A 24,580-nucleotide genomic window follows, 5' to 3' on the forward strand; every position below is an offset into this window, starting at 1 on the left:
TTTACTTATTAGTACACAGTGTTCTGCCTGACTTCCAGAAAAGGGAACCACAACTCATTTTTCATGTTAGATAGTTATGAGCCACATGGTGGCTGGGAATTGAACTCAGGACCTCTAGAATAGCCAGTGCTCTTAACCTTAGAGCCATCTCTCCTGCTCTACATCCCTCTCTGTTTACTTTCTGTTGATCTGAACTTCGCCCTCCCAAAGTGCAGTGATCTTTACCCTACTTCTGTGTGCCCAAATTTGCTTTACTGAGCCCAATGAAGCATTTGTTCCTCTGTGCCCGAGTTAATTTAATTCCTATGTCCTCCATTTCCAAGTATCTTACTGCAAATTCCATGACTTTGTCATTTTACACCTAACTAATATTCGTTCAAATATATTTATGTATACTTCAATTTAAGCAATTAATCAAATATATAGCATAATGTATTTATATGTACAATAATTACGTGTTTCACGATGACTGCAGAATAAGAGTTTGAAGGTTCCCCACCTATGAAAATGCTAACATTTGAGCAGATACAACTGCACGCTGCCTGGATTTTATTGTTATGTCTTAAACTCCAGTTTTGAATTAAAACACTATCACATATGAATAAGCACAGACATTACATCATTTAAAATGAAACAAAGCCTTTTCTCCTGTAACATATTTTTATAATCTTTGGTCAGACTCTCAGTATTCAATTTCAAATAAATTGTGACCATTTGTTTTCAATTACTCTGAGTTTAAAAAAGAAAATGCATCATAAGTCAGTCATCTCAGTCAAATTTCACTGTGTATCACAGAGCCAAGTGAAAACACACCATTAGCTCACAAAGGACTTCACATAAGACATTTTGCAAGGTGGAAAGGTGGTAAGTTTAGCTGCGCTCGCTGTACTGAGTGCCCAGACAAAAATAACCATAAGACTTCACTGGATTCTGAATTATTCAAAAGGGAAAAATGGAAAGAGATTGTGGAATGCAACAATGAGATTAAAGATACACTCTCCGAATAACCCAGAGATGCTGAATACAAAAAGAAATATTATTCTGAGAATTAGAGTTAAATGTCCCAAGGTAGAAAATAATCATATTTTCTCTTCAGACTTCATTCAGGAGTCAGTGTGGAATAAGACTGAAGTTGTACTACAAACCAACTAGTTATGAATTGAAAAAACAAAATGGAAATCTCAATCATGGCGTGACGTGTACTCACGACGCAGTGCTGGGAATGCTGAGGAGAAATAAATGACCTGTGGGACTGGACCCCAAAGTACAGGAGACGTGAGAAGAAGGCCGGCTTTCCGGCATGAGTACACTGGCAGTTCTAACGGCAACAGTATTAAAATGGTGCACTTCAATAATGAGAAGTTCAGTTTGAATGAAATAGGAGGCGACTGTCTGTGAGATATCCACTTAAGCACTGTTCAGAAGGAAATTAGAATAATGAAAATGAAGTTCGTCCAGAGAATCACATGTGAGTGGAGAGTTAACTCACTATCTGTTGTGTCAGAGAGTTGATGCTCTCCTTTTGAAATGGGAAACTAGGACCCCACGTCAGTGAGCTTATAAATACTTGAGAAATCAAGAATTAAGCTGTACCCCCACAGGAGAGTTGCTAAAAGGAATCAATGTGGATCCAACTCTCCTCAGGAACACTCCATATAGCAAAGAATCAGTGAGCGAGACAATGGATATTTATTGATTGCATTTAAGAAAAATAACAAACATGGCTTTGAAATACTATTCGTTCATCTACGGTAAAACAAATATGCTCATTATGAATTCTAGCAAACCCAGGCCCATCAAATAGAGATAATACAAATAAGATACTGAAGCCAATAAAATTCCATAATCTTTTAATATGTTTAAAAATGTTTGCCTTTTCCAAAAGAGCTATTGTCTTAAACCAACTATCCAGGGTTACAAATCTAGCAGGCCTTTCAAAGGGAGTACTCTTGACTGATACTGCCTCTGCCTATGAAGGGGCAGCCCCTCAGCCCTCTAAATTAAAATAATATCTTCAGAGACTGACACTCAGTGACTACACTGGGTAGAAGGCCACAGGAGTATTGCATGGATTAGTAAGACATCTCGGAAGTCCAGCTCCCCACCCTCGCCAGCAACACCATGTGTGGTGGTCTTCTGAAATTCCTTGGCATCTCCGACTCTCGAAAACAGCTCTAATCTAGACACAAAGCTCTGATCGCAAAAATATCACTCACTGTCATTCATGAGAAGGCAGCGATGATGGGATTTAATTAGAAATACATCTGATTTTCATTCCTAAGGAGAAAACTTCACCTGACTTTAAAATTTAATACCTGAGAGTATATTTCATTAAATAGAAAATTAACTCCATGTTAAATAAGAAATCCAATTTAATTTTAAGCAAATAGTCATCCTCTGCTATAAACCTTGATGACATTAAAATTAATTTCACTATTCTCTCCAAATACGTATGTGCCTTCCTGTTATTCTGATTCATGTTTTTAATAGAAACCTTACGTACTTGTCAGTTTACTTTTGTACTAAAGTGCCGGAAACCTGAATTATGCCTACTGTGTGTCAGTTTATTTCGCTTTTCCAAGACAACAAGGTAAATCTTTTGTGTGTCTTTGTCTTAATCAGTTGGAATTCTTCATATTCATGCTGCTTACATATTGCTCTTTTCCTGCCTCTTCTGTTGGTTATTTCTAAAGGTAAAAACCCGTGGTTAAAATCAAAAGCTTGAGATTTTCCTCATGCTTTAATATACTGGTTTTTTTTTCTTTTTTTAAAATTACATGCTCTTCAATACAGACGCATACCCATTTTGACTGGTTTCTGCTTAAGTAGATATGACTATTATGTTCACAGTTAAGTAGATCATTACTAGAGAGCAGGTAGTTGTGCTGGCCTTCTTTAAAATGTCCAGACCTCACTGTGTCTGTGTATGTGGACAGAAACATGTACTCTCTAAATGATTCAAAGTAGTTGAACTCACGGTTTCTTCATACTGTTGAAAACGGAGATTCTCCTGCAAGGCCAATAACATCTTCCAACAATGGAAATTCATCATCTTAGTCATTTAATAGGAATTTTTTAGATTTATTTATTTACTTACTTTAAGCCAAATCCCTTAATTAAAAACTTGATGGCTAGAATTGATCTCTTATCAGAGGTAGTGAAACTTCAGTTTGTAGTATTAGTAATTTGAAACATTATGATGTGGTCATTAAAATGAATACTTCCTACAAACAAATGGACACAGTTTGATAAAGCTCCAAGCGGGTTCCCTAGTAAGGGGAACAGGGGCTGTCTGTGACAGGAACTCAGTAGCTGGCTCTTTGATCTCCTCCCCCTGAGGAGGGAGCAGCCTTACCAGGCCACAGAGGAAGACAATGCCGCCAGTCCTGATGAGATCTAAGTAACACATCAGTCAGACTTTTACTTCCACTGGGTTCCATAGTAGAAACTTACACAAATTCATCTTTAATTCCTGTCTTTTGTAGGAAGTCTCCAGATGAAGAATGTGTCCAGTAATATTATATTGATGATTTCGCATTTCTGTACATCAATTTGTATTTGGTATATAATGAGTTCTAGAGTCAAGTATAATATTGTCAAATATTTTTATTTCTTTTAAAACTATTTGTACACAAAATTATGATTTCAGTATCATTTATGAATTTTTAAAATTATAATTATAATCCCTGCTTAGAAAAATCACTAAAACATTCATCAGAAAAACTATTAAAGTTAAAGAAATCAATTGACGGCAAAGAAAAAAGAGTGCCTCAAAGATATGCCTTAATTCACTTGATTATCATATTAAATTCTATCAAGCACATATGTACACATTATAAATACAGGTATTTTTTGTGTAAAACTCATTTCAGGTTAAATTAAACAATTCACTCAAATCCAATATTTAAAAAATTTATGTAGACCAAACTTACACTTCAATAATTTATATGGTTTTTAAATTTAATTTCTAAAAATTTCTTTGAGGATGTCATAATGAATACTGTCTTATATCATTTACACTCCTTCCTATAATAGCATTTTTACAGTGGTAGCTTTTTATTTTTTAACTTATTCTGAACATGGGAAAGAAGGAAATTATTTAGAAGCTCTAACAAACTGTGTCTTTTTGTTTGTGGGTAGTGCTCATTTAAATTATAAAAAAAGTGAAAAAATAAAGTAACATAAAACTTTCAAACAACTCAAAAAATACATTGTATTGTTATGTAGAAAAACAGGACTTTATATAATAGTTAACTTTGTTCCAGAGATAACTTGTACTTTTTAAATTTCCATTAAGTATTCATTCTCTGTTATAAGAAGTAATGAGAAATGCTTCAGTTAAGATAACTATGACAATACAAAGATTATGACAAAAGCATTATAATATGATACGTGGTTCCTACCATGCAAAAATGTCTATGTATATGGACAGTTAAGGAGATTTCTTTTTCTCCAGCCTACTAATACGAGCTGAATTCAAATGCCTTAATTTGGATTTGGCCTCTGCCCTAGTGATTATAGAGCACATGTTAGTTCTATTAAATTTTGTCACAAATTAAAGCACTGTAATTTAGTAAGTGGGACTAGTCATTAACACCACATGCTGGGGGTCATAAATTATTCAGAGCTTTAAAAAATGAGATAATAAATTAGATATATTAGTTAAACAAGTAAGACTTATATAATTATATAATATTTTGATCTGCCTGTCGATTTAAAAATGAGTAAAACATAAACTTAAAACTGTTGGTGTTTAAATTCAATTAGCTATAATCTAACCTCCCAAGAAAGTGTGCTTCAGAGCTTGTTTACCCTATACTACTAGGTTCTTGGTTTTTATCATTTATTACAATTTATTCAATTTGTATCCTGGTTATGGCCCCCCTTCCTCATCTCCTCCCAATTCTCCCATCCTCCCTTTTCTCCCTCTGTGCCCCTCCCCTAGTCCACTTCTATTTGACCCTAGCCTATCAGATCTCATCAGGACTGGCTGCATTGTCTTCCTCTGGAAAGAAGGGGAGGATAGAAAGACCTGGAGAGGACAGGAGCTCCAAAAGAAGAACAACAGAGCCAAAAAAATAAAAATAAAATGAGCCCTAGGGGCTCTGCAGAGACTGATATCCCAGCCAAGGACAATGCATGGAGAGGACTTAAAACCCTGGTTTGGATGTAGCCCATAGACTCAGTCTCCAAATGGGTTCCCTAGTAAGGGGAGCAAAGACTTGCTCTGGCATGAACTCACTCTCTGATTACCTCCCACGGGGGGAGCAGCCTTGCCAGACTACCAGGTTCTTAAAGTCCAGATTAAAGAGAAAGGAAAAATATTGAACTTAAAGAAAGTGATGGCATTTATTTTGTAGCTCTAGGGAAATCTTGAGAGTGGTTTTAAGACTTAGAACGTTTGAAAATGAGGCTTTCATAAGAGAAGTCTGAATTTCTGTTTTATTTTGTTTATTTCTACTAAATTTTATTTTTGGCATGGTCTCATGTAGTCAAGGTATACAATTAGACTTGGTATACAATTGTTAGCCTTGGCTTTAAAGTATTCTTAATTTCCATGAAATAACCTTACAAAGGCTGGAAATATAGATGTGAGGCATCATGTCTGCCTCTAGATTTTTTTACATTCTAAGCATTTGTTTTGATAAATTCTGGGAGGCAAAGAAATTTACATTGAATTAATTAGTTATAAATTTATTAATAGCAGGACACAAAGATGATAAAGATGAGTGAATGTATATTGATGCTTCAAGACAGAAAAGCAGAATACACTTTATGTTTGTGTGCTGATATATTTATATACATGCTTTATACATATTATGCCTTCAAAATCATCTCATTTTTTGACTCTCAATAAAATTTACTGTAAAATTTTCACTTTTGTATTGCCTTTTCTTATTTTTGTGAAAGTTAAACTTAATTACAGTCAATTAGTATTTTATGTATGTATATATCTATCTATCTATATCTATCTACCTACCTATCATCTATTTATCTACCTATCATCTGTCAGTGATCATCTATCTACCTTTTTAACGATCATCTACTATTCCTTAGAATACATGAAAATGAGACAGCTTACAAAACTTGTGGTAGCAGTGGATTTTGTATATCAATAAATATCAAAACTGACCAAATAAAATTAAAATATATAAATGGTATCCTAATAAAATCATTACATAATACTCTTTTAAACCTTTTAAGTTTAGCATTCATTATTGTTATCTGTATACTTCAAAGATGCTTAGACTTCTCAAATAATTTTTTAGAAACCCTTATGTAGAGTTACATTTAAACTAATTTTTCAAATAGCTTTTTTTTCAATCATAAATAATTGAATGATATACTAAAACTTTATATAATATGTACTTTTCTGAGAATAGAACTGCCTCTGACATAATCTGATTGGCCTGCTCTTTGATCACCTCCCCCTGAGGGAGAGCAGCCTTACCAGGACACAGAAGATGACAATGCAGCCACTTTTGATGAGAACTGATAGACTAAGATCAGAAAGGAGAGAGAACCTCCCCTATCAGTGGACTTGGGGAGGGGCATGCATGCAGAAAGGGGAGGGAGGGTGGGATCGGGAGGGGAGGAGGGTGGGGCTTATGGGGGGATACAAAATGAATAAAGTGTAATTAATAAAAAATTTAAAAAAATAATTCTATTTCATTAAATCATTTCCTTCATAATTTAAGATTATAATTACATCATTTTTCTTTCCCTTTCCTCCCTTAGAGCCCTCCCGCATTCATCTTCTTACTCTCTGTTTTCACTGACTATTGTTACAAACGCACACATATGTACTATATATTTATATATATATATATATATATATATATATATATGCATGCATATATGACATAGATCTTAAGTACATGTATGCATATATATCTATGTATACATTGATATATGGCATATATCTATGCATATGTATTTTCCCAAGTGTGTAAAGCAATTGTTAGGTTAAAACAGTAGACAATTAAAATATATGTAAAATTGTTGGATAAATGTATTTACACACAGAGCCCTAAAGAGAACAATTCACATAAAAACTTACTTTTAATTTGAGGATAGAAGTATATTAAATAATGAGTAACAGTTAGCTGTGAAATTATCAATGTTATCAATTTATTAAAAAGAATATTGTGCTGAAGGCTGAAAATTATGCAATGAGTCTCTTTTGTTATTTACTTCTTCTTGTAGGTTGCTGTTTTATTTTATTTTTTCAGTTTTAAAAGGAACTAATGATTGTAGAGACCAAAATAATTAATTAATATGGAGTGAAAATATTTTTTCCAAGTCAATAAGAACCAATGATTTACAAAAGGTTAAGAATAAGTGGTGAATCAATTTTACATACAAGAAATCACATCCTTATTAAAGAACCAACCCTTTAAAATCTAAAGCCTTCTACCAACTATGTTATACTTCTGGATACTCTGGCCTAGCTATCACCAATTATATATATTAATGATAACAGGGAAGTAGGAAAATAGCAACTGATGCTTATGACCAGGAAACATAATATTTAGACATTTCTTCAGTTGTGTTCCAGATACTAGTCAATACAAATATTTCCTGTATCTTATACAAAAATTCAATGAAATTAGAAAAGACTATGGTATCACCATAGTCTTTGTGGAATATTTTCCACAACTTCAGGAATGTGCTTCAAAGACTCATGTATTTCATTCAGTAAGTTTACAGTTGTATATAACTGGGATTGAGTAAATGGCAATACTTCTAAAATCCATCCTGACCCTTTGCAAAGCTCATTCTTTCACGTTTTTGAAATATGGTCTTAAAAAAAAAAATAGAAATATGGTCTTTCGTTTTAAGACAAAGCATTATTGAAATTTATAACTCACTTTAACATCTTTTTCTTTTTAGCAGAATTTTAGAAATATTTAATTTTTAATGTGATTCAGAGTTATTGTTAATTATTTCTTTAATCAGTTCCCAAATTAAAATATTTATTTATTTATTACAATTTATTTACTTTGTATCTTGGCTGTAGCCCCCTTCCTTGTTTCCTCCCAGTCCCTTGTTGTATGCTGACCATACTACAAGGACATTTGCTCAACTATATTCATAGCAGCGTTATTTATAGTAGCCAGAATCTGGAAACAATCTAGATGTCTCTCAACTGAAGAATGGATACAGAAATTGTGGTACATTTACACAAATGTTATACTACTCAGCAATTAAAAACAAGGAAAACATGAAATTTGCAGGAAAATGGTGGGAACTAGAAAAGATCATCCTGAGTGAGGTAACCCAGAAGCAGAAAGACACATATGGTATATACTCACTTATAAGTGGATATTAGCCATATAATATAGGATAAATGTATTAAAATCTATATTCCTAAAGAAGCTAAACATTAAAAAGGACCTGAAGGAAGAGGCTGAAACCACTCTGAAGGGCAAACAGGATATACATCAGAAATTGGAGAAGACAAGGAACAGCACAGGAGCCTTCCATGGGGAACCTCTGAAAGACTCTACACATCACTCATAGCCAAACTTTGGGCAGAATGCAGGAAACCTTAGGGAGAAGAAGGAGATAGAAAGACCTGGAGGGGACAGGAAATCCACAAGGAGAGCAACAGAAACAAAAAACTTGGGCCCAAGGGGGCCTGCAGAGACCAATACTCCAACCAAGGAGCATGCATAGAGAGGACCTACAACCCCTGCTCAGAGGAAGCCCACAGGCTGCAGTTTCCAAGTGGGTTCCCTAGTAAGGGTAAGGGGATGTCTCTGACATGAACTCAGTGGCTGGCTCTTTTATCACCTCCCCCTGGGGGGAGGGGGGTACAGCCTTCCTAAGACACAGAGGAAGATGATGTAGCCAACCCTGATGAGATCTGATAAGCTAGGGTAAGATAGAAGGGGAGGTGGTCCACCTCTAGGAAAGGGGCATAGGGGAGAAAAGGGAGAGTGGGCAGCAATATTTTAAATGCATTTTTATCTCTAGTGAGAACTCAGTTAAGATTTTATCCATGAAGTAAAATGCCAGATGATTTAAAAAAGTCCTCATCTCAGATTCCAGCCGGCTATTTTCTCTCCACTTGTCAATCCTTTTTTAATTTGCTGTGAACAGCACTGCCAATCTGTTGTGGGAGCTATTTTAATTTAAGATTTCATTATCTCTCTTCTCCAACCTTTGAATGGCCTGTCACTTGTTATACTCATCATCAAAGCTAGCTGATGATACATCGGATTCCAGCTTCCAATTTATTGAGACATTGCATTGCACACATATAATTTTTCCTTTCTTCCCTCTGTGGTTCCTTTTTAGAAAGGAAGAAACACAAAATTCTGTTTGCATTCTCTGCTAGATAGTAAGAAAATTATAGCATTAGCCAGACATCTTACAAACCTTTGAATATTCATTGAAGAATTTATAAACTATTTTATAAACATTGAGATTTATAAAGTCTCAACAAAATAAAATGGAGAGAATTCAGTAGCCACATTGTGTAATGTTTGAGTTCGAACATACAGCGGGCACTGGATGTACTGGCTCACGGCCGTACTTTTGAAAGGGTATGTGGCAGTCCTCTTCAGCGCAACGTGCAATACAGGAAGTGCTGGCAGTTAACCTCAAATGGGGAAAAACGGTCTTCATACCCAAGTTAGTTACATATGTTGATGCAGACTCTTGAATTCTCCTAAGTATTCTCAACTCGCTCAATTTTCTTTCCAGTGGTGAGTCCTGAACCCAGACCTGGAGCGGCAGTGACACAGTATCACTGAGCTACACCTCAGCCGGACATGCTGAATGTGAGGCACACTCTTTTATGAACAACTCCCAATGAGAGTGTCTTAAATATTGGCCGAACTTGAAAGAATATGAGATAAAGACGAAAGAGGAATACAAAAAGGAGCACAATACAACATAACCTTAATCATGTTTGGGTTTTGTCTGTTGTGGTTGTACCTGCTCAGGCTGGCATAAAGCACACTGCCCTGCCCTATTTTCATAATGTCCCCAAAGTAATTCTGAAGGGCGGGTCTCCAACCCTGTCACAGGAATGGAAGCATCAGGCATTGGGTCAGAGAAGCTGAGTTTTGTTGTTGTTGTTTGGTTTTTGTTTCTTTTTCTTTTCTTTCTTTTTTTCTGATAGAACTACAGAAAACAAGATCCCAAGGTCCATAGACAAGCTAAGATCACTCTCCATGAGGAAGAATTAGGCGAAATACCTACAAGATCCAAAACCACCCAGTCACCTCAGACACCCATCTTTCTGCAATCTCTGATCACACATGCTCCTACCTCTGATCCCTTTGCCACTGCACGCTTGCAGAAGTTCTTATATAGGAGAAGTAGGCCTTTCAACTCCTATGCGAATATGGGAATACTACAAGGTAGTAGAACTATTTCTGATTGGTTTTTGACATTGTTTCTATGACTGTATTTGTACATTTTATTATTTTAAAGTCATAGAAAAATTAAACTTTCTATCCTTATCCATGGACAGTCATTAAAAAACTTTAAGAGGCTAACAAAATTAAGTTAGACTTTCATAACGAACCTCATTTAGCACTTGTATGAAATGATAACAATAGAAAATGAAATGAGATTTTCAAACATATCCTGCAGGGACTGAATAGAACAACCAAAATAACCTTGTGTTGTGTTTATTCTCTTAAGATTTTGAGACGATAGCAAGTGCTTCTGTCAAAGAAAATTGAATTTATTCCAGTTGGGATGCCAGAATGAATATCCTAACCTGATGGTTTAACCAATAGATATTTATGTTCTCGCAGTTCACCCACTAGACTAGTGGGTGCAAGGGTGAAAGGCTTGTCAATAGCATTTCATTTCAGGTGAGGGTATGCTTGGATGACTGATGGCCTTCAACTCAAGATGACACATTTATCTGTTTTTTTTTTTTTTTTTGTATGCAAAGTTAAAGAGGAGAATGTGGGTGGGGAGAAAAGAAGGAAGAAGGAGGAAAGAAGGGGAAGATGGGAATTCCAGAGAATTCTCTCATTGCCTTTTTACAAAGGCACCAAAACCATTCAGAGACTAGTCCAATTCTTATGATATCTTTTCGTCTAATGACTTCATAATTGTTATGAAGTCCTCTCCAAGAATAGACACACAGAGGGTTACAGATAAATCATCTAAATTTTGGTGGAGAAACAACTTAGCCCAATGTGATTTGAAAAAATCTTTAATAAAACTCATAATATGAATTGGTCTGTTATTGTGTAACCCAAAATAAATTACAAGACTGGCCTCTATGTGATTAGAATAATACTGTACCTTAGTCATTAGCATATCAGAAAATGAACACAAGGGTGCTATCTGTGAACTTGCATACATTGCAAAAACATCAATAGAGAAAGATAATAAAAGTAAGTACCAGCTTTATCTCAGAAGTAGAATTGCTTCTTTTGTGTCAGTTATTAAATATGGTCAAATTATCACAGCCTACAATCTATGTTTGAACCTCAGGCTTGTCCTCCATGTCTTTTCATGATGTTCCTACAATTTCACTGTTCTGTTACTAATGAGGAGCAATACTAATTATTTAGCTAATCTCTTTGTTACAATAGATGATCACTTTGCCACAGGATGAATTGTCCTTTCAAGAGTGCCCTTTCCTAGCACTTAATCAGATTTCTGGTTGTATGATTCAGGATCAAGCCCTTCTAATTTAAATTGCATTTTTAAAAGATGAAAGCAAAGCCACTATGCTAATATTAGCGCCGTGAAGACATCTTACTGACAGTTCCTTACCAACAGACATCTTTTAGTCACTTGTCATAAAACCATATCATAGCATGATCCACCATCTATGACTGGCACTTACTGTCAGGCAAACCCTCTGCTGAAATGAAATCATTCAACACGATCTATCAATGAATCCACTGTTCATACACTTTATTTAAAATTCATATTTATGATTAGCAATTTACAAAATTATTGCTTTGAACAACGCAGCACGGTGGAATTGGTGTAGATTTTTCTATCAGGGTAATGAAAGCATTAGGAAATCTGATCTTAGGGGACACTTATCTGTAGAGCTTTCAAAGCAGCTAATGGAATTAATGTTGTTACACCTATAAGAAATTTAAGCAAAAATAAGTCACCAGATAGTGAAACCTAGACCAGCTATTTGAAAATTCAATTTAATTTCCAATTTGTTCAATGGCTAATTTAATAAAACATATTTTCTAAGAATTATCTGTCATAAAACAAATTTGGAATAGTTTAGAGAAACATGCTAGTATTTTGAATTATTGAAAAAAGTGACCTTTAATATTCACTTTATTTTAGTATTTGGAGATTTATTTGTGGGGACTAGAGAGATAGTTCAGAGGTTAAGTGCACTGACTGTTCTTTGAGAGGACCAGAGTTCAATTCCCAGCACCCACATGGCAGCTCACAACTGTCTATAACTCCTCACACAGACATACACACAGTCAAAACACCAATGTACATAAAATAAAAAACGAAGAGAGAGCACGCCCCTGTTTTACAGATTTCTTGTGTTTATTACCAAGAGAAACCTCCACTACAAGCGGAGAGTATTAAACTCTTTAGGCAAATAACCTGAACATGAATTTGTATCTGACTCTTTCAAATCCTACTCTCTTGGCCTTATTGAAACTAATACTGATGTAAGAAAGGCTTATTTCATCTTTGAACTGGAATTCTGTATGATATTTGGAATGACCGTGTTTTAGAGGTTTGAACTATTTTCTGTATAATTGCATTTTCGATTGGAATTTCTCAGTATAAATATTCTGCAAATGGTAAATCAGTTTTAAGGTCTAATTTTGTATATAGACTATGTAAGAAAGCAGAAAACTTGGAGTAGACAAGTAATAAAAAATTAACAGAGATATGCCTTGTTTTAGAACTCTTCATAAATAAATTTGTGTGCTTTACTTAGATTCCAAAATTAATCTAACAGTAAGTAGTTTCTGTAGTGTGCATTTATTTTTTTTCTCCATTTTACATTCTATAATTAATGATTGTTTTTATACAGAAAATAGAAAAATACATGGATATCAAACTTAGGCGTAATGCCTTAGCAAACAAAACACTTCAGTTCCTCAGAGCTCTTAGTTTAATCCATTTGTAATTTCAGACACAGATTTTTCCACCAGTATCACCAATCCAGCTGCATCACAAGTCTTCTTGGATTGTTTAACATCTCCACATTGACTCTGTGTTCTAGCCAGGACAACTGATAACCTTGCCTTAGTCTTTTAAGTGAACTTCACCTGTGGTTACCTTCCTGTTCATCTCCTTTCATGTAACTCAGAATTTAATTTTGTTTTGTTTTTGAAATTGAAACTGATATACACTAATGTGTTTTTTATTTTTTTTGTGCATTACGATACAGTTTTACTCTAAGTTGATTTTCTCAGAAAATATTCCAGAAATTAATCAACATGAAGCATTTTCTTTGGTCAAATAAAAATTTCCAAAGTATAGTATATTTCAAACCTCCCATTGCACAAATCTTCATGGTTTTTATGATAAACTGTGTCTTTTCATATTTTATATTACTCTGTAAATTTGCAGATATTGCTGTATCATTTTACTCTCTATAACATTAAGACTTCTGTGTTCGACATGTTACATGATTTTCCTGTAAAAATGCATGGATGCTTCTATATTTTAAATACTCATGAATTTATTGCTAATATATGTCATAATTCATTATTTAGAACTTATATATTTTCTCAAGAACATTAAATATCTTCATTTACCATTTTTAGTGCTAGAGGCTCATACAGCCTGGTTTATCTGAGATTGCCAGTGAATGTCAGCATTTTAATTTTATAAAATGTGTAATAGCATCCACTTGTTGAAATAACAAAGTGGGTTGCTCGAAATAAATGTAAACACAAATTGTTACAGAATTAAGTAATTATCTTTTTATCTATCTATAAATCTATCTGTCCATATGTCATCTAACTATCTATCTATCGATCATCTATCATCCACCTACCTCTCTATCATCTATTCTGAAATAGGAATGGACTAGGTTTCCCAGGCTGCTCTTCAACGCAAAATCTCTTATGATCCATTTACCTATGACTCCCTAGTAGCTGGAGTATAAGTATTTGCCAATAATTTAGCTCAAAACTCAATGGTGTACATATTTTTTGGGGAAAATCAGTTGTTATAACTTACAGAATAACAGGAAATAATTTCTACAGAACCGAGAAGGCATCTTTATACTGTGTAACTAGCACACTGCAACCCAAAATAAGTATCTATAGCTTTTAACTAAAGATAAACATGATTCAAGATATCTCATGTTAAAAGTGTTAGTAACTATTCATAGTTTAAAACTTCAAAACATAAAACAATTCCTGAAAACGTTCATGTCTGACAAAACTAAAATCTTTGTAATAAAATTATGTTCAATTTTCCCATTACTAAAATTGAAACAATAATTTTCTTACTTAAACTCCAGGGTACATGTGGGACAAAATTCTGTGATACTTGAAAGCTTTATATAATCTCAAGTTCTGTTTCTTATTTTCCATGACTAGACAGGCTCTCATCTTTATTGGTGAGATTCTTCACAGCAAGCATTGAAATCTTCCATAATAAGAAAAAAAAGGACAAAATTCTTTTCAGAAATTAACTTCAAACTTAAAATATTAATTTACAAAGAAAAAAGTGTATCTTCCATAAAATCTGCAAGTTTAAGCATGTTCAAGGCTGAAGTCTAATCAGGCAATAGCATTTCCAGGAACCACTCTTCAATATCTCTTCCTCTTGCCTAAAATGGAGATTTATAGGCTTGACCTCAGAAGGAAGAAAACCTGGTATACCAGATCCTGAAGCATACCCTTAGCACAATAGCTTTCAGATCTTGGTCTGTTGCAGAACAATATTTTCTCTGTTTAGCAGACTCCTATTAACATCCCAATTTCAGTCCCTTACCCTGAAGTTCATGGACCTTAGGCATGTAATATATTTTCTTCTTGTTTGATCAATTGTTAATTTGTTGTTCTTGTTGTTATTATTTATTTATTTTTTTTTTTTAAAGAGAAAGCCTACCACAGAGGGCCTATGAAAGACTCTGCCCAGCAGAGTATCAAAGCAGATGCTGAGACTCATAGCCAAACTTTGGGCAGAGTGCAGGGAATCTTATGAAAGAAGGGGGAGATGAAAGTCTTGGAGGGGACAGGAGCTCCAGAAGGAGAGCAAAAAAACAAAAAAAAAAAAAAAAAATCTGGCCCTGGGGATCTTTTCTGAGACTGATACTCCAACCAAGAACCATGCATAGATATAACCTAGAACCTCTGCACAGATGCAGCCCATGGCAGCTCAGTGTCCGAGTGGGTTCCCTAGTAAGGGAAACAGGGGCTCTCTGACATGAACTGATTGGCCTGCTCTTTGATCACCTCCACCTGAGGGGGGAGCAGCCTTATCAGGCCACAGAGGAAGACAATACAACCAGTCCTGATGAGAGCTGATAGGTTAGGGTCAGATGGAAGGAAAAGAGGACCTCCCCTATCAGTGTACTGGGTTAGGGGCTCGGGAGGGGAAAAGAGAGAAAGGGTGGGATTGGGAAGGGATTAGAGAGGGTGCAACAGCTGGGATACAAAGTGAATAAATTGAAATTAATAAAAAAATAATTTAAAAAAGTTGTATGGGGCAGAAGGGTTGGCATAGTTGTTAAGCGCATTTGCGGCTCATGCAGAGAACCAGTGTTTAATTTCTGGTACCCAAGAGATAGCCTACAACCATTTGTAACTCTCGTTTCAGTGGCTCTGTGCCCTTTTCTGGCCTCCAAAGGTGTTAAAGTGGCACATGGTACATACACATGAATGCAGGCAAAACACTCTCTACATTCTTTACAAACTATGTTTATACAAGCCAATACCATACATTTTATTAAAATGAGTAGAAATTGACAGACGAGTCTAAGAAGATACTCCCTAATGCTGAGCCTGAAATGACTTAAAAATTAGTTAAATTCTGTGATCAAAACAAATCTGGGCATTGGAGAAGTATTTCTGCGGTAAAACGTTTGCCTAGCATGAGCTTGATCCCTGTCGCTGCAAACATAGAGAAACAAATAAACAAAAGAGAAAACTAATTAGTTGAAAATATTCAGACCTTGTTTTTATTTATGTTCTAAATGAGATCTGAAAATTAAGTGGCTTGGATGCAAAACAAAATGTGGCAACCAATGAATTTCCCAAACATAAAAAATTTAGATGATACTCTAATTAAAGCTACAATTCTGAAAATTTAAATGTATAATTATATTGAGTGAAAATAATAACATTTCAATTCAAGGGACTTTAAAAAGTGATTTCCTTTGGGAAATTTGAACATGAGATTGCTTCTGAGATGTAGCTACACAAACGCCTTTGAGCGAAGAGAGAGGCTGTTCCTTGTGTTAATCCTTCAATTAAAGTGCACTTTCAACTTTCATATTCATAGGGAAACTATAACAATCCTCTAAACCTGGCTTATTTTGAGGAGCTGACTGACAACAACTGGGAATTATAGAATTTTCCAGATCTTGTTGACATTTTTAATTTGACTCCTGCCAATTGCTCACCCAGTGAAAATGCTGGATGTGAATTTTAAAGGAGCATAGGACACAGGAGGTTAGTGTCACACTGATGTGAGATCAGCAAATGAGAATGCAATATTTAAAAACTGAGGCAAAATAAATGACCCAAAGTTTGAAATTTTCTTCTTTCCAAAGTAAGACGCATCCCAAAAACTACCCTGTAATGTTTAAAATCATAAGCATTGATGTTATTGATATTCAAAAGAATAATATTTTTCTTGCTATGGAACAAAAATTCTTGTACATCTTAAAAACATTATGTGTGATATAAAAATTAATATTCTGATAAAATGCACACTTTCTAAATTGATCAGGTTTCATAGTTGTTCTACATTAAATATATATATTAAGACTTTAGGCATGGATTCTATTTCACTGAAAACTAGCAAGAACATTAAGAATAAGAAAATGAGGGACTAGGGAGATAGCTTTGCCTGTAAGGTCGAAGCTTAGGGACCTCAGTTTTGATCTTAATTACTCATAAAAAGGACAGGTAAGCAAGTAAGTCTGAAACTCCAGCACTTGTTGGCATAAGTAAGAGGGTAGATACTGGTGGACTTCTGCAGCCCACTGGAAAGCCAGCCTAGCTGAATTAATGAGCTCCAGGTCAGAGAGAGACCTTGTTTTAATTAATAAATAGGAGAGTGATGGAGGGATACAGGCAACAGCAGTCTCTGGCCTTTATGCTCACACGGGCAAACAGAAGCACACAAGAATAAGAAAATGAGGGACTGAGAGAATGACTCATTCATCAAAGTGCTCACCTCTAAAGAGTGAGAACCAGAGGTTTCTTTGTTTGTTTGTTTGTTTTTGTTGTTTTTTTTTTTCCAGAGCTCACATAAAAATATTGAGCATAGTGATGAGAGAATACAATTTCAGTGCTGGGTAGGTGGATACAAAGGATCCTTGACAGGCACTCATGGGCCATTCTAGCCTATTTGTAAGCTGCAGGCCAGTAAGAGACCTTGTATCAAAGGAGGTACACAGTCCTCCTAAGGAGATTACCCAAGTATGTTCTCTGGCCTCAACACATATATACACATGAATAAAGGCACCAGTAAGAAAATGAGGTCTTCCAGAAGACCTCGGGTTTTTAACAAGGTAACAATATTCAAGGTAGCATCAACAGTCAAACTAGTTGTAACAGTGTCATAAGATTCTCAGACAACTGACGGAAAACAAAACAAAACAGAAAGAACAAAATATCAAAACATTTTGACTCACAATTTTATATCCTGTCAAGTTAATTTTTCATTGACAATGCAAAGACAGACACAAAATTGTTACTTTATTGTCATTCATTCAGCTAAAGGTAGGAAAATTGAAACTGTATAAGGTGGAAAAGTTTTAAACATTGAGGAACATTACCATTTTGTTAAAATCTTATTTACTTATTTCTTGCTCATGTGTAGGAGTGTTTGCCTACATGTAGGTCTGTGTACTATGTGCACGCCTGGTGCCTCTGGAGGTCAGAAGAGGGTATCAAGATACCTTGGAAAAAATGGAAATACAGAGGACTGTGAGCTTCCAGTGGGTGCTGGAAACCCAACCCGGGTCCTCTACAAGTACAGCAGGTGCTCTGAGCTACTAAGCCATGTCTTCAACCCCAAAGATCTTGTAAAAGTTTTAGCGACAATCAAATTTGTGATTAAACAATAACAACATGTCCTAAGTAAAAAGTCTTTGGGATGAACAGTGTGAATTAGATAAGAAAGAAGTTATTTTAATTACCGTGTAGTAATAAAGTTTATACACATGTTCTTTTCTCACTAAAAGCGAGAAAAATCATATGATTTAAATTCTAAACAAACTGATACCCTGAAAATAGACTGTCTTTAAAACATTGAAAGGAGAAATGTGCCTCAGTTTGTAACTCATTGGCATATGCATCTGTGACATCCTGAGTTCCATCTCTATCTCCTCAACAAGAAACAAAAAAATGGAGGGAAGTGAATAAATAATATACATTATTAAGGATGAAATTTATGTTACACAAAGAAGCATGTGTGCCTGTCACATTTCCTTTAATAAAATGGCCTCAGAACAAATCTACCAATTAAAGGTAATTTACAAAGATTCTTTACATATTTTTTCATCTCAATAAATGTAACATGAATTAATAATAGCAAATGATGACATGAGGTTACTTTGAGTTTGGTATTATTTTGAGAACTTAACATATCTTGTTTCTTTATCCTTAAGTGGCTTTTTAAGTCTGTAATCTTAACTCCATTTTACATATATGGAAATGTTTGCTGAGCAAGTTGCAAGATTTAGTTGAGAAAATGATACTGCTAAGGTTTAGATTTGAACTCAGTCTGCTCCTGATTTAAACCACTTCAGGCATACTTTGGATACTTGATATATTCTACAGCTTCTCTAATTTGTGGAACTATAAGAAAGGTATTTTTAAAATGCACAGTGGATCTTTCTTCTTGTTTTGAATTTATGTTAGAAATCAGGGCATGAGACGTAGAAAAGGATTCTGGAAATGGGCTAGAAAATGAATAACATGGAAAGCCAAGGCTATGACTGAGTCAAGACCCAATTGCCAGGGTCTTAGACTTAGACCATCAGGGTTTCCTTAGGAAAAGCCCTACTTAGAATCATCAGACCCACCCTTATTAACGTATGGAATGTCCAGAATACAATACAAATTTACAGGCTGTACTATTTTAATTTCTAAAGAAGAAATCTACATACTTTGTAAAATACTTATGCTAATTAAGATAACAGAATTATTTACTTAGGTCAGAAGGCTTCCTACTGCCAATAAGGAGTTCTGAAAATTATCTGATCACAACCTGCACACCAAATCACATTTGTCACTTTGTATAAGCAAAAGTCTGCTAATGACATTTTTAATGTCAATATTTTGCTTTTTGTTTCTTTGTTTGCTCTATTTCTGTTTCTAAACCTGAACCCAGGGCAAGCCTTATATACTATTCCAGCAATGGCATGGTGAAAGCCTCCCCACTGACCCTTACATCCGCTGTAACTGAGGCAGTTTCACACTTTCTCCTATTTTGTTTCTCTACATAAGGCATGTTAAGGCATGCTCAGTCTCCCAATAGTTTTTATATTCTTTTACTTACAGCCCTCATAGATGTCCGTGGGAATATGGACCGCTGCATGCTGATAGGATATCTGTCGTCCAAAATTCGCATCTTCAATAAAAACAGGTTTAATCCGTTGGCTGCCTGGCTCACTCTCATTTCTTTCAGGCTATATAAAAAAAAGAAAGATAAGAAACAACTTTATAAAATATGCTAACAGACATTTTCACATTCACTTTCTTGTTTGCTCAGTATATATTCAAAATATAGAGCTACATTTTAAATACAGGGCCGTGATTCCATTGCTCATGCAAATTCTATCCTGGTAATAGCAGTCACATTAAATGCTCATATTACCCAATTAAAACTAAGTCGTTTCCTGATTTCCTCAAGTTGGAATCATTTTGGAATCAACTGGAGGTTTCTCTCAAAACAAACATGAAGATGCAAATTTAAGGCAAGAGAATATGTAACCGAAAAACCATATTTAAATCATTCAAATAAAATAAATTCAAGATTTACATTACTAAGTTTTTCTAGGCAGTTTACAATAATTTGACATATAGTAGCACAGATAAGAAGGATAAAACAGAACTGAAAGATCATTGTCTTATGTTATTTTTTTGACTTTTGCAACTTTTCTATGTTCATTAGTTTTGTTTTAAAAAGAAAGCATACTGAAGGAGAAGAGAACCCTTACAGTTCTGAATACAATTAAATCCCAACTTGGTTTTCTCAAATAAGCAGCAAGACCCCATCAATAATGATACAAGCCAATGCGCTAAGAATTAAAGTCAAAGGTTAATTTCCTGTCCTTTGTCCTCTCTAAGTGTGCCTGCCATACAGTGTCATGTTATTATCCCCGGAGCAGGAAACCATCCTTTATTTTAATGCTTTTGTAATGTTTTTGCCCTGCGTATCAAACATTTTTTTCAATTGAAATATAATTTTAGAAGCTTTTCTCTAGTTATTTTTAAGACTAAGTTCAGACTTATATTTTCAGTTCTTTTATTTTGGAAAACTATTTCACATATTCTATAGGCAAATTCTTTGAAAAAAAATGAAAATAAAAATTACTTTTAGGTACAGTACACAGAAAAGTCTAAACATTTTGTCAGCACATGGCAGTGATATACCTAATGAGCAACAGAGAAAATTAGAATGAATAACCAAAAAACAAAACAAAACAAAAAAATGCCAGAGCAGTTGACACAATGTTGTAAGAACAAAAACTCAATAGGTCTGCAAAGAGAAGCGGGTTTATTCATTGTTTATATGCCATTTTTACTTCGTTATTATTCATTATTTTATTGTTTTAAAAATTGTACCCCACCGAATAACATGTCAGTAGCTTCAAATTCTGAGACAAAAGCATATTGTTATATGAAACAGTAGAAAGAACATTTACATGCAAAATTTAGCAACATAGATCTCCACAGTGATTTGAACTCCTGCACAGTCTTTCACTCTGTGGTAAAATGAGGCAGGGAACCATGATTTCATTGTTCTTACATAATGAACCAGTACTCCCATAGACGGGTATTACTACATATGCACACAAATGCATCTCTTTAAGGATTTTACCTTAAATTTGGTTTAAAGGTAAAACCAATTTTACCTGTCAAATTGGTTTGGGTAAACTGTTTGAAAACAAAATACCAGTTTTTCATTCTGGGAAAGCCACAGATATATGGGTTTATTTATTAACAAACAGAACTTGTGCATTAACAAGAGTCGTACTTAAAGTGAAAATACTTGTGTGTGAGAATCACTGATCATACAGAGAAGACTAGAAAATAGAGTGAGGGGAATGACCAGTGAGAAAACCACAAAGCAAAATACTGCTTTTACCTAACACATCTGCCTTGACTGGGAAAAAAAAAAATAATGTAAACAATACAGCAGTTTCTTTTTCTTAGACTGTAATATGAAACTTAACACATTTAAAAAAATCACATTCCATGGTCCACTCAGGGATTCTATTGACTGAATGAGATAAGGGGATATTAAGAAAATAAGAGCTACAGAGGGGATACAAAGTGAATAAACTGTAATTAATAAAAAGAAAATAAGAACTTGTGTTAGTAGCATTGCTATAAAGAAAACAATTAATAAAAGATATCACAGGGTGTCTCACCCATGAGCATGCTAACAGTTACTTTTTTTTTTCAAGACAGTGTTTCTTTGTGTAGCATTGGCTGTCCAAGATTCACTTTGTAGACCAAGATGGCTTTGAACTCAGAGAGATCTGCCTGCTTCTGCCTCCCTGAGTTCCTGGATTACAGGCATGAACCACCTTGTCCTGCTACTCTTTGTTATTGTTGTTGTTTTTAAACAACTTATTTACTTTACATCCTGATTGCAGCTTCCCCTCCCTCTCACCTTCCAGTCCCTGTCCCCCATTTTCCCCACTTCCCCGAAAGAGGAGGTCTGCCATGGATATCAACTAGCCTTGGCATATCAAGTTGCTCAAATTGCAGTAAGATTAGGCTCATTTTCTGCTACTGACTAGTCAAGGGAGCCCAGTTAGGGAAACGGGATCTAAAGACAGGCAATGTAGTCAGAGATAGCCCCTTTTTCTCCTTTAGGAGGTCCCATATGAAGTCAAAATTGGAGCAGAGTTTGAGGGGAAGGCTAGGTACTCTTGTATTATAGCAGCAGTGAAGTCAGTGCAGAGCACTATCAGCTCTCACTCATTGCTTTGGAGCACAGGCTCTCAGGCTCCATCCCTGACCTTGTCATCACAAAGGACACAAGAGGTGCTCAGGATTATTTTAGCAAGTCAAGGGGAAATATAAATTGAAACACATTTCTTTAAGGTACAGTCAATTAAGCCAGATACACGTGTCTGTTCAGGAGACTACCTCATGAAAAATTAGGATTAGCAAAAAGTATAACGAACATATTAATGGATGCCTAAATTTTGTTAACATTCATATATGATATAGCTTTGTTATTTGTAGATAATGGATGAATGTAAATGGTGACACTTGCAAATATATTTCAAAAGACAACATTCTTTGGAGCTGGTGAACGGTTTAGCTCTCCCCTGAAATGAGCTTGGAAAATGGTGCACACCAACTACACATCTGATAAAGGACTAATATTAAAAGTATATAAACATGTAAAAACTTAGATTCAAGAAAACAAACAAAGCCCAATTTTTAAAATGGTGGATAAATCTAAACAGAGAATTCTAAAAAGAGGAAACTCAAGAGGCTGAGAAACACTTAAATCCTTAGCCATCAGGGAAATAGAAATCAAACTACTTTGAGATTTCATCTTACATGTGCCAGAATGGCTGATAAGTGACAGCTTATGCTGCTGAGTATGGAAAGCTGGAGGTACACTCATCCGTCACTGGTAAGAGGGCAAATTTTTACCGTGACTATGGAAATTAGTGTGGTGGTTCTTTAAGAGGATGGGATTTGCTTTACCTCAAGGTCCAGCTACTGGGCATATCCCAAAGGATGCTCCTTACAATCACAGAGACAATCGTTTAGTGATGTTCATTGCTTGTCTATTCATAATATACAGAAAATGGAAGCCACTAGATGTCCCTCATATACAGAAAACTAGCTATGTGGTACATTTACACAATGGAATATTTCTCAGCTGAAAAAAAAAACACATTATGAAATTATTAGATAAATGGATGCCCCTAAAAAAAATCACTCTGAATGAGATATTCCAGGCCCAGAAAGAAAAATACTGTATATATTCACTTGCATGTGGATATTAGCTGTTAAGTCAGAAATAAACATGCCTCAATTCATATAACTACAGAAGTTAGTGTAGAGTAGAGTAAGGATGGGTGGATGGTGTAAACAGCAGTTGGAAATGGAGGATCAAACAGAGAAGGAGAAGAAGAGGGGGATGGGGAAGGAATACAGGGAAAGACAGCTGAAACTGAGGGCCATTTAAGGAATAATATGCAAAGCTAATAGGAGACAGAGCCTCAACTGTCCAGCTCTTCTTACCAAGTGAAGCTTCCGGTATCAGGATGAGATTACATCTCATTGAGTTGTTCGAAGAGGCCTCACAGGAACCTCAAACAACCCAGGTTATTGCCAAGACTATAGGTTGCTCTCCACACATTGACAGCGGAAGCTGAGGAGAACAACCACACAACTCCTTGAACAAGGAGATGTCAAGATGATACCTACCGAGAACCTTCACCACTAAGTACAGGAGCAGGGCATGTTGCCAAAGGAGACACCTAAACAGCAAGCCAGCCACAAATCCTTTATCTAAAATGGTACATTACTTGCAAGATGTACTAGGGCAATGATGACACAAAACTTGCAGGACTAACCAACCAATAACAAGTTTGACTCAAGGTAAACTCCAATACTCAGAAGGGTTTGGGTGATGAAAACCTGAGACTAGACAGCCCAGGGACCTAGGTGAAATCCAATACTAGTCTAAAATAAGTAGTGATAAAATAACTCCTAATGACACTGTGCTACACAAAAAGATCGGTGCCTTGCTCAGCCATCATCAGAGAGGGTTACGTCTGTAGGAGATGGGGACAAACACGGAAACGCACAGCCAGACATTGCGCAGAGAGTGACAGACCTCAGAACACTCATCCCTAAATGAGATGATGTCTCTATCCCTCACCTCAGAGCTCAGCAAAGCAGAAAGGAAGTAGGAGGCAAAAGGGATGGAGAATACCGAGAAAGCAAGGTACTCCAAATTAACGTAAGAAAAGCTCAGATAAAACTCACAGAGAATGGAGCAGTAGGCAGGGGCCTGCACAGGTCTGCACCAAGTCCTCTGCTTTCCAGTTTGGTATATTTATTGTGTGTGCAAATGAGTAAGTCTGTTTCACGTGCTTTCTCTTGCTCTTTTCCTTCTGTTTGTTTTGTCCAATTCCAATGTGTTAATTTTTGTTTTATCAATCATTATATTATATTATATTATATTATATTATATTATATTATAT

At 35.3% G+C, this 24,580-nt stretch overlaps 1 protein-coding gene across 6 annotated transcripts in view; it reads right to left on the minus strand.

Moving 5' to 3' along the window:
* Cacna2d1 (calcium voltage-gated channel auxiliary subunit alpha2delta 1) overlaps window positions 1–24,580 on the minus strand; it is a 467,228-nt gene that overhangs the window by 139,578 nt on the left and 303,070 nt on the right. For all 6 annotated transcript variants that reach the window (XM_055612640.1, XM_055612638.1, XM_055612639.1 and 3 more), the window contains exon 6: window positions 19,672–19,801. In XM_055612640.1, coding sequence (XP_055468615.1) covers window positions 19,672–19,801 — 130 coding nt within the window. The remainder of the gene's footprint in view (window positions 1–19,671; window positions 19,802–24,580) is intronic.

Source organism: Psammomys obesus, unplaced genomic scaffold (assembly GCF_907164565.1).
Source record: "Psammomys obesus unplaced genomic scaffold, mPsaObe1.curated_primary_1811, whole genome shotgun sequence".
Taxonomy (NCBI): Eukaryota; Metazoa; Chordata; class Mammalia; order Rodentia; family Muridae; genus Psammomys; species Psammomys obesus.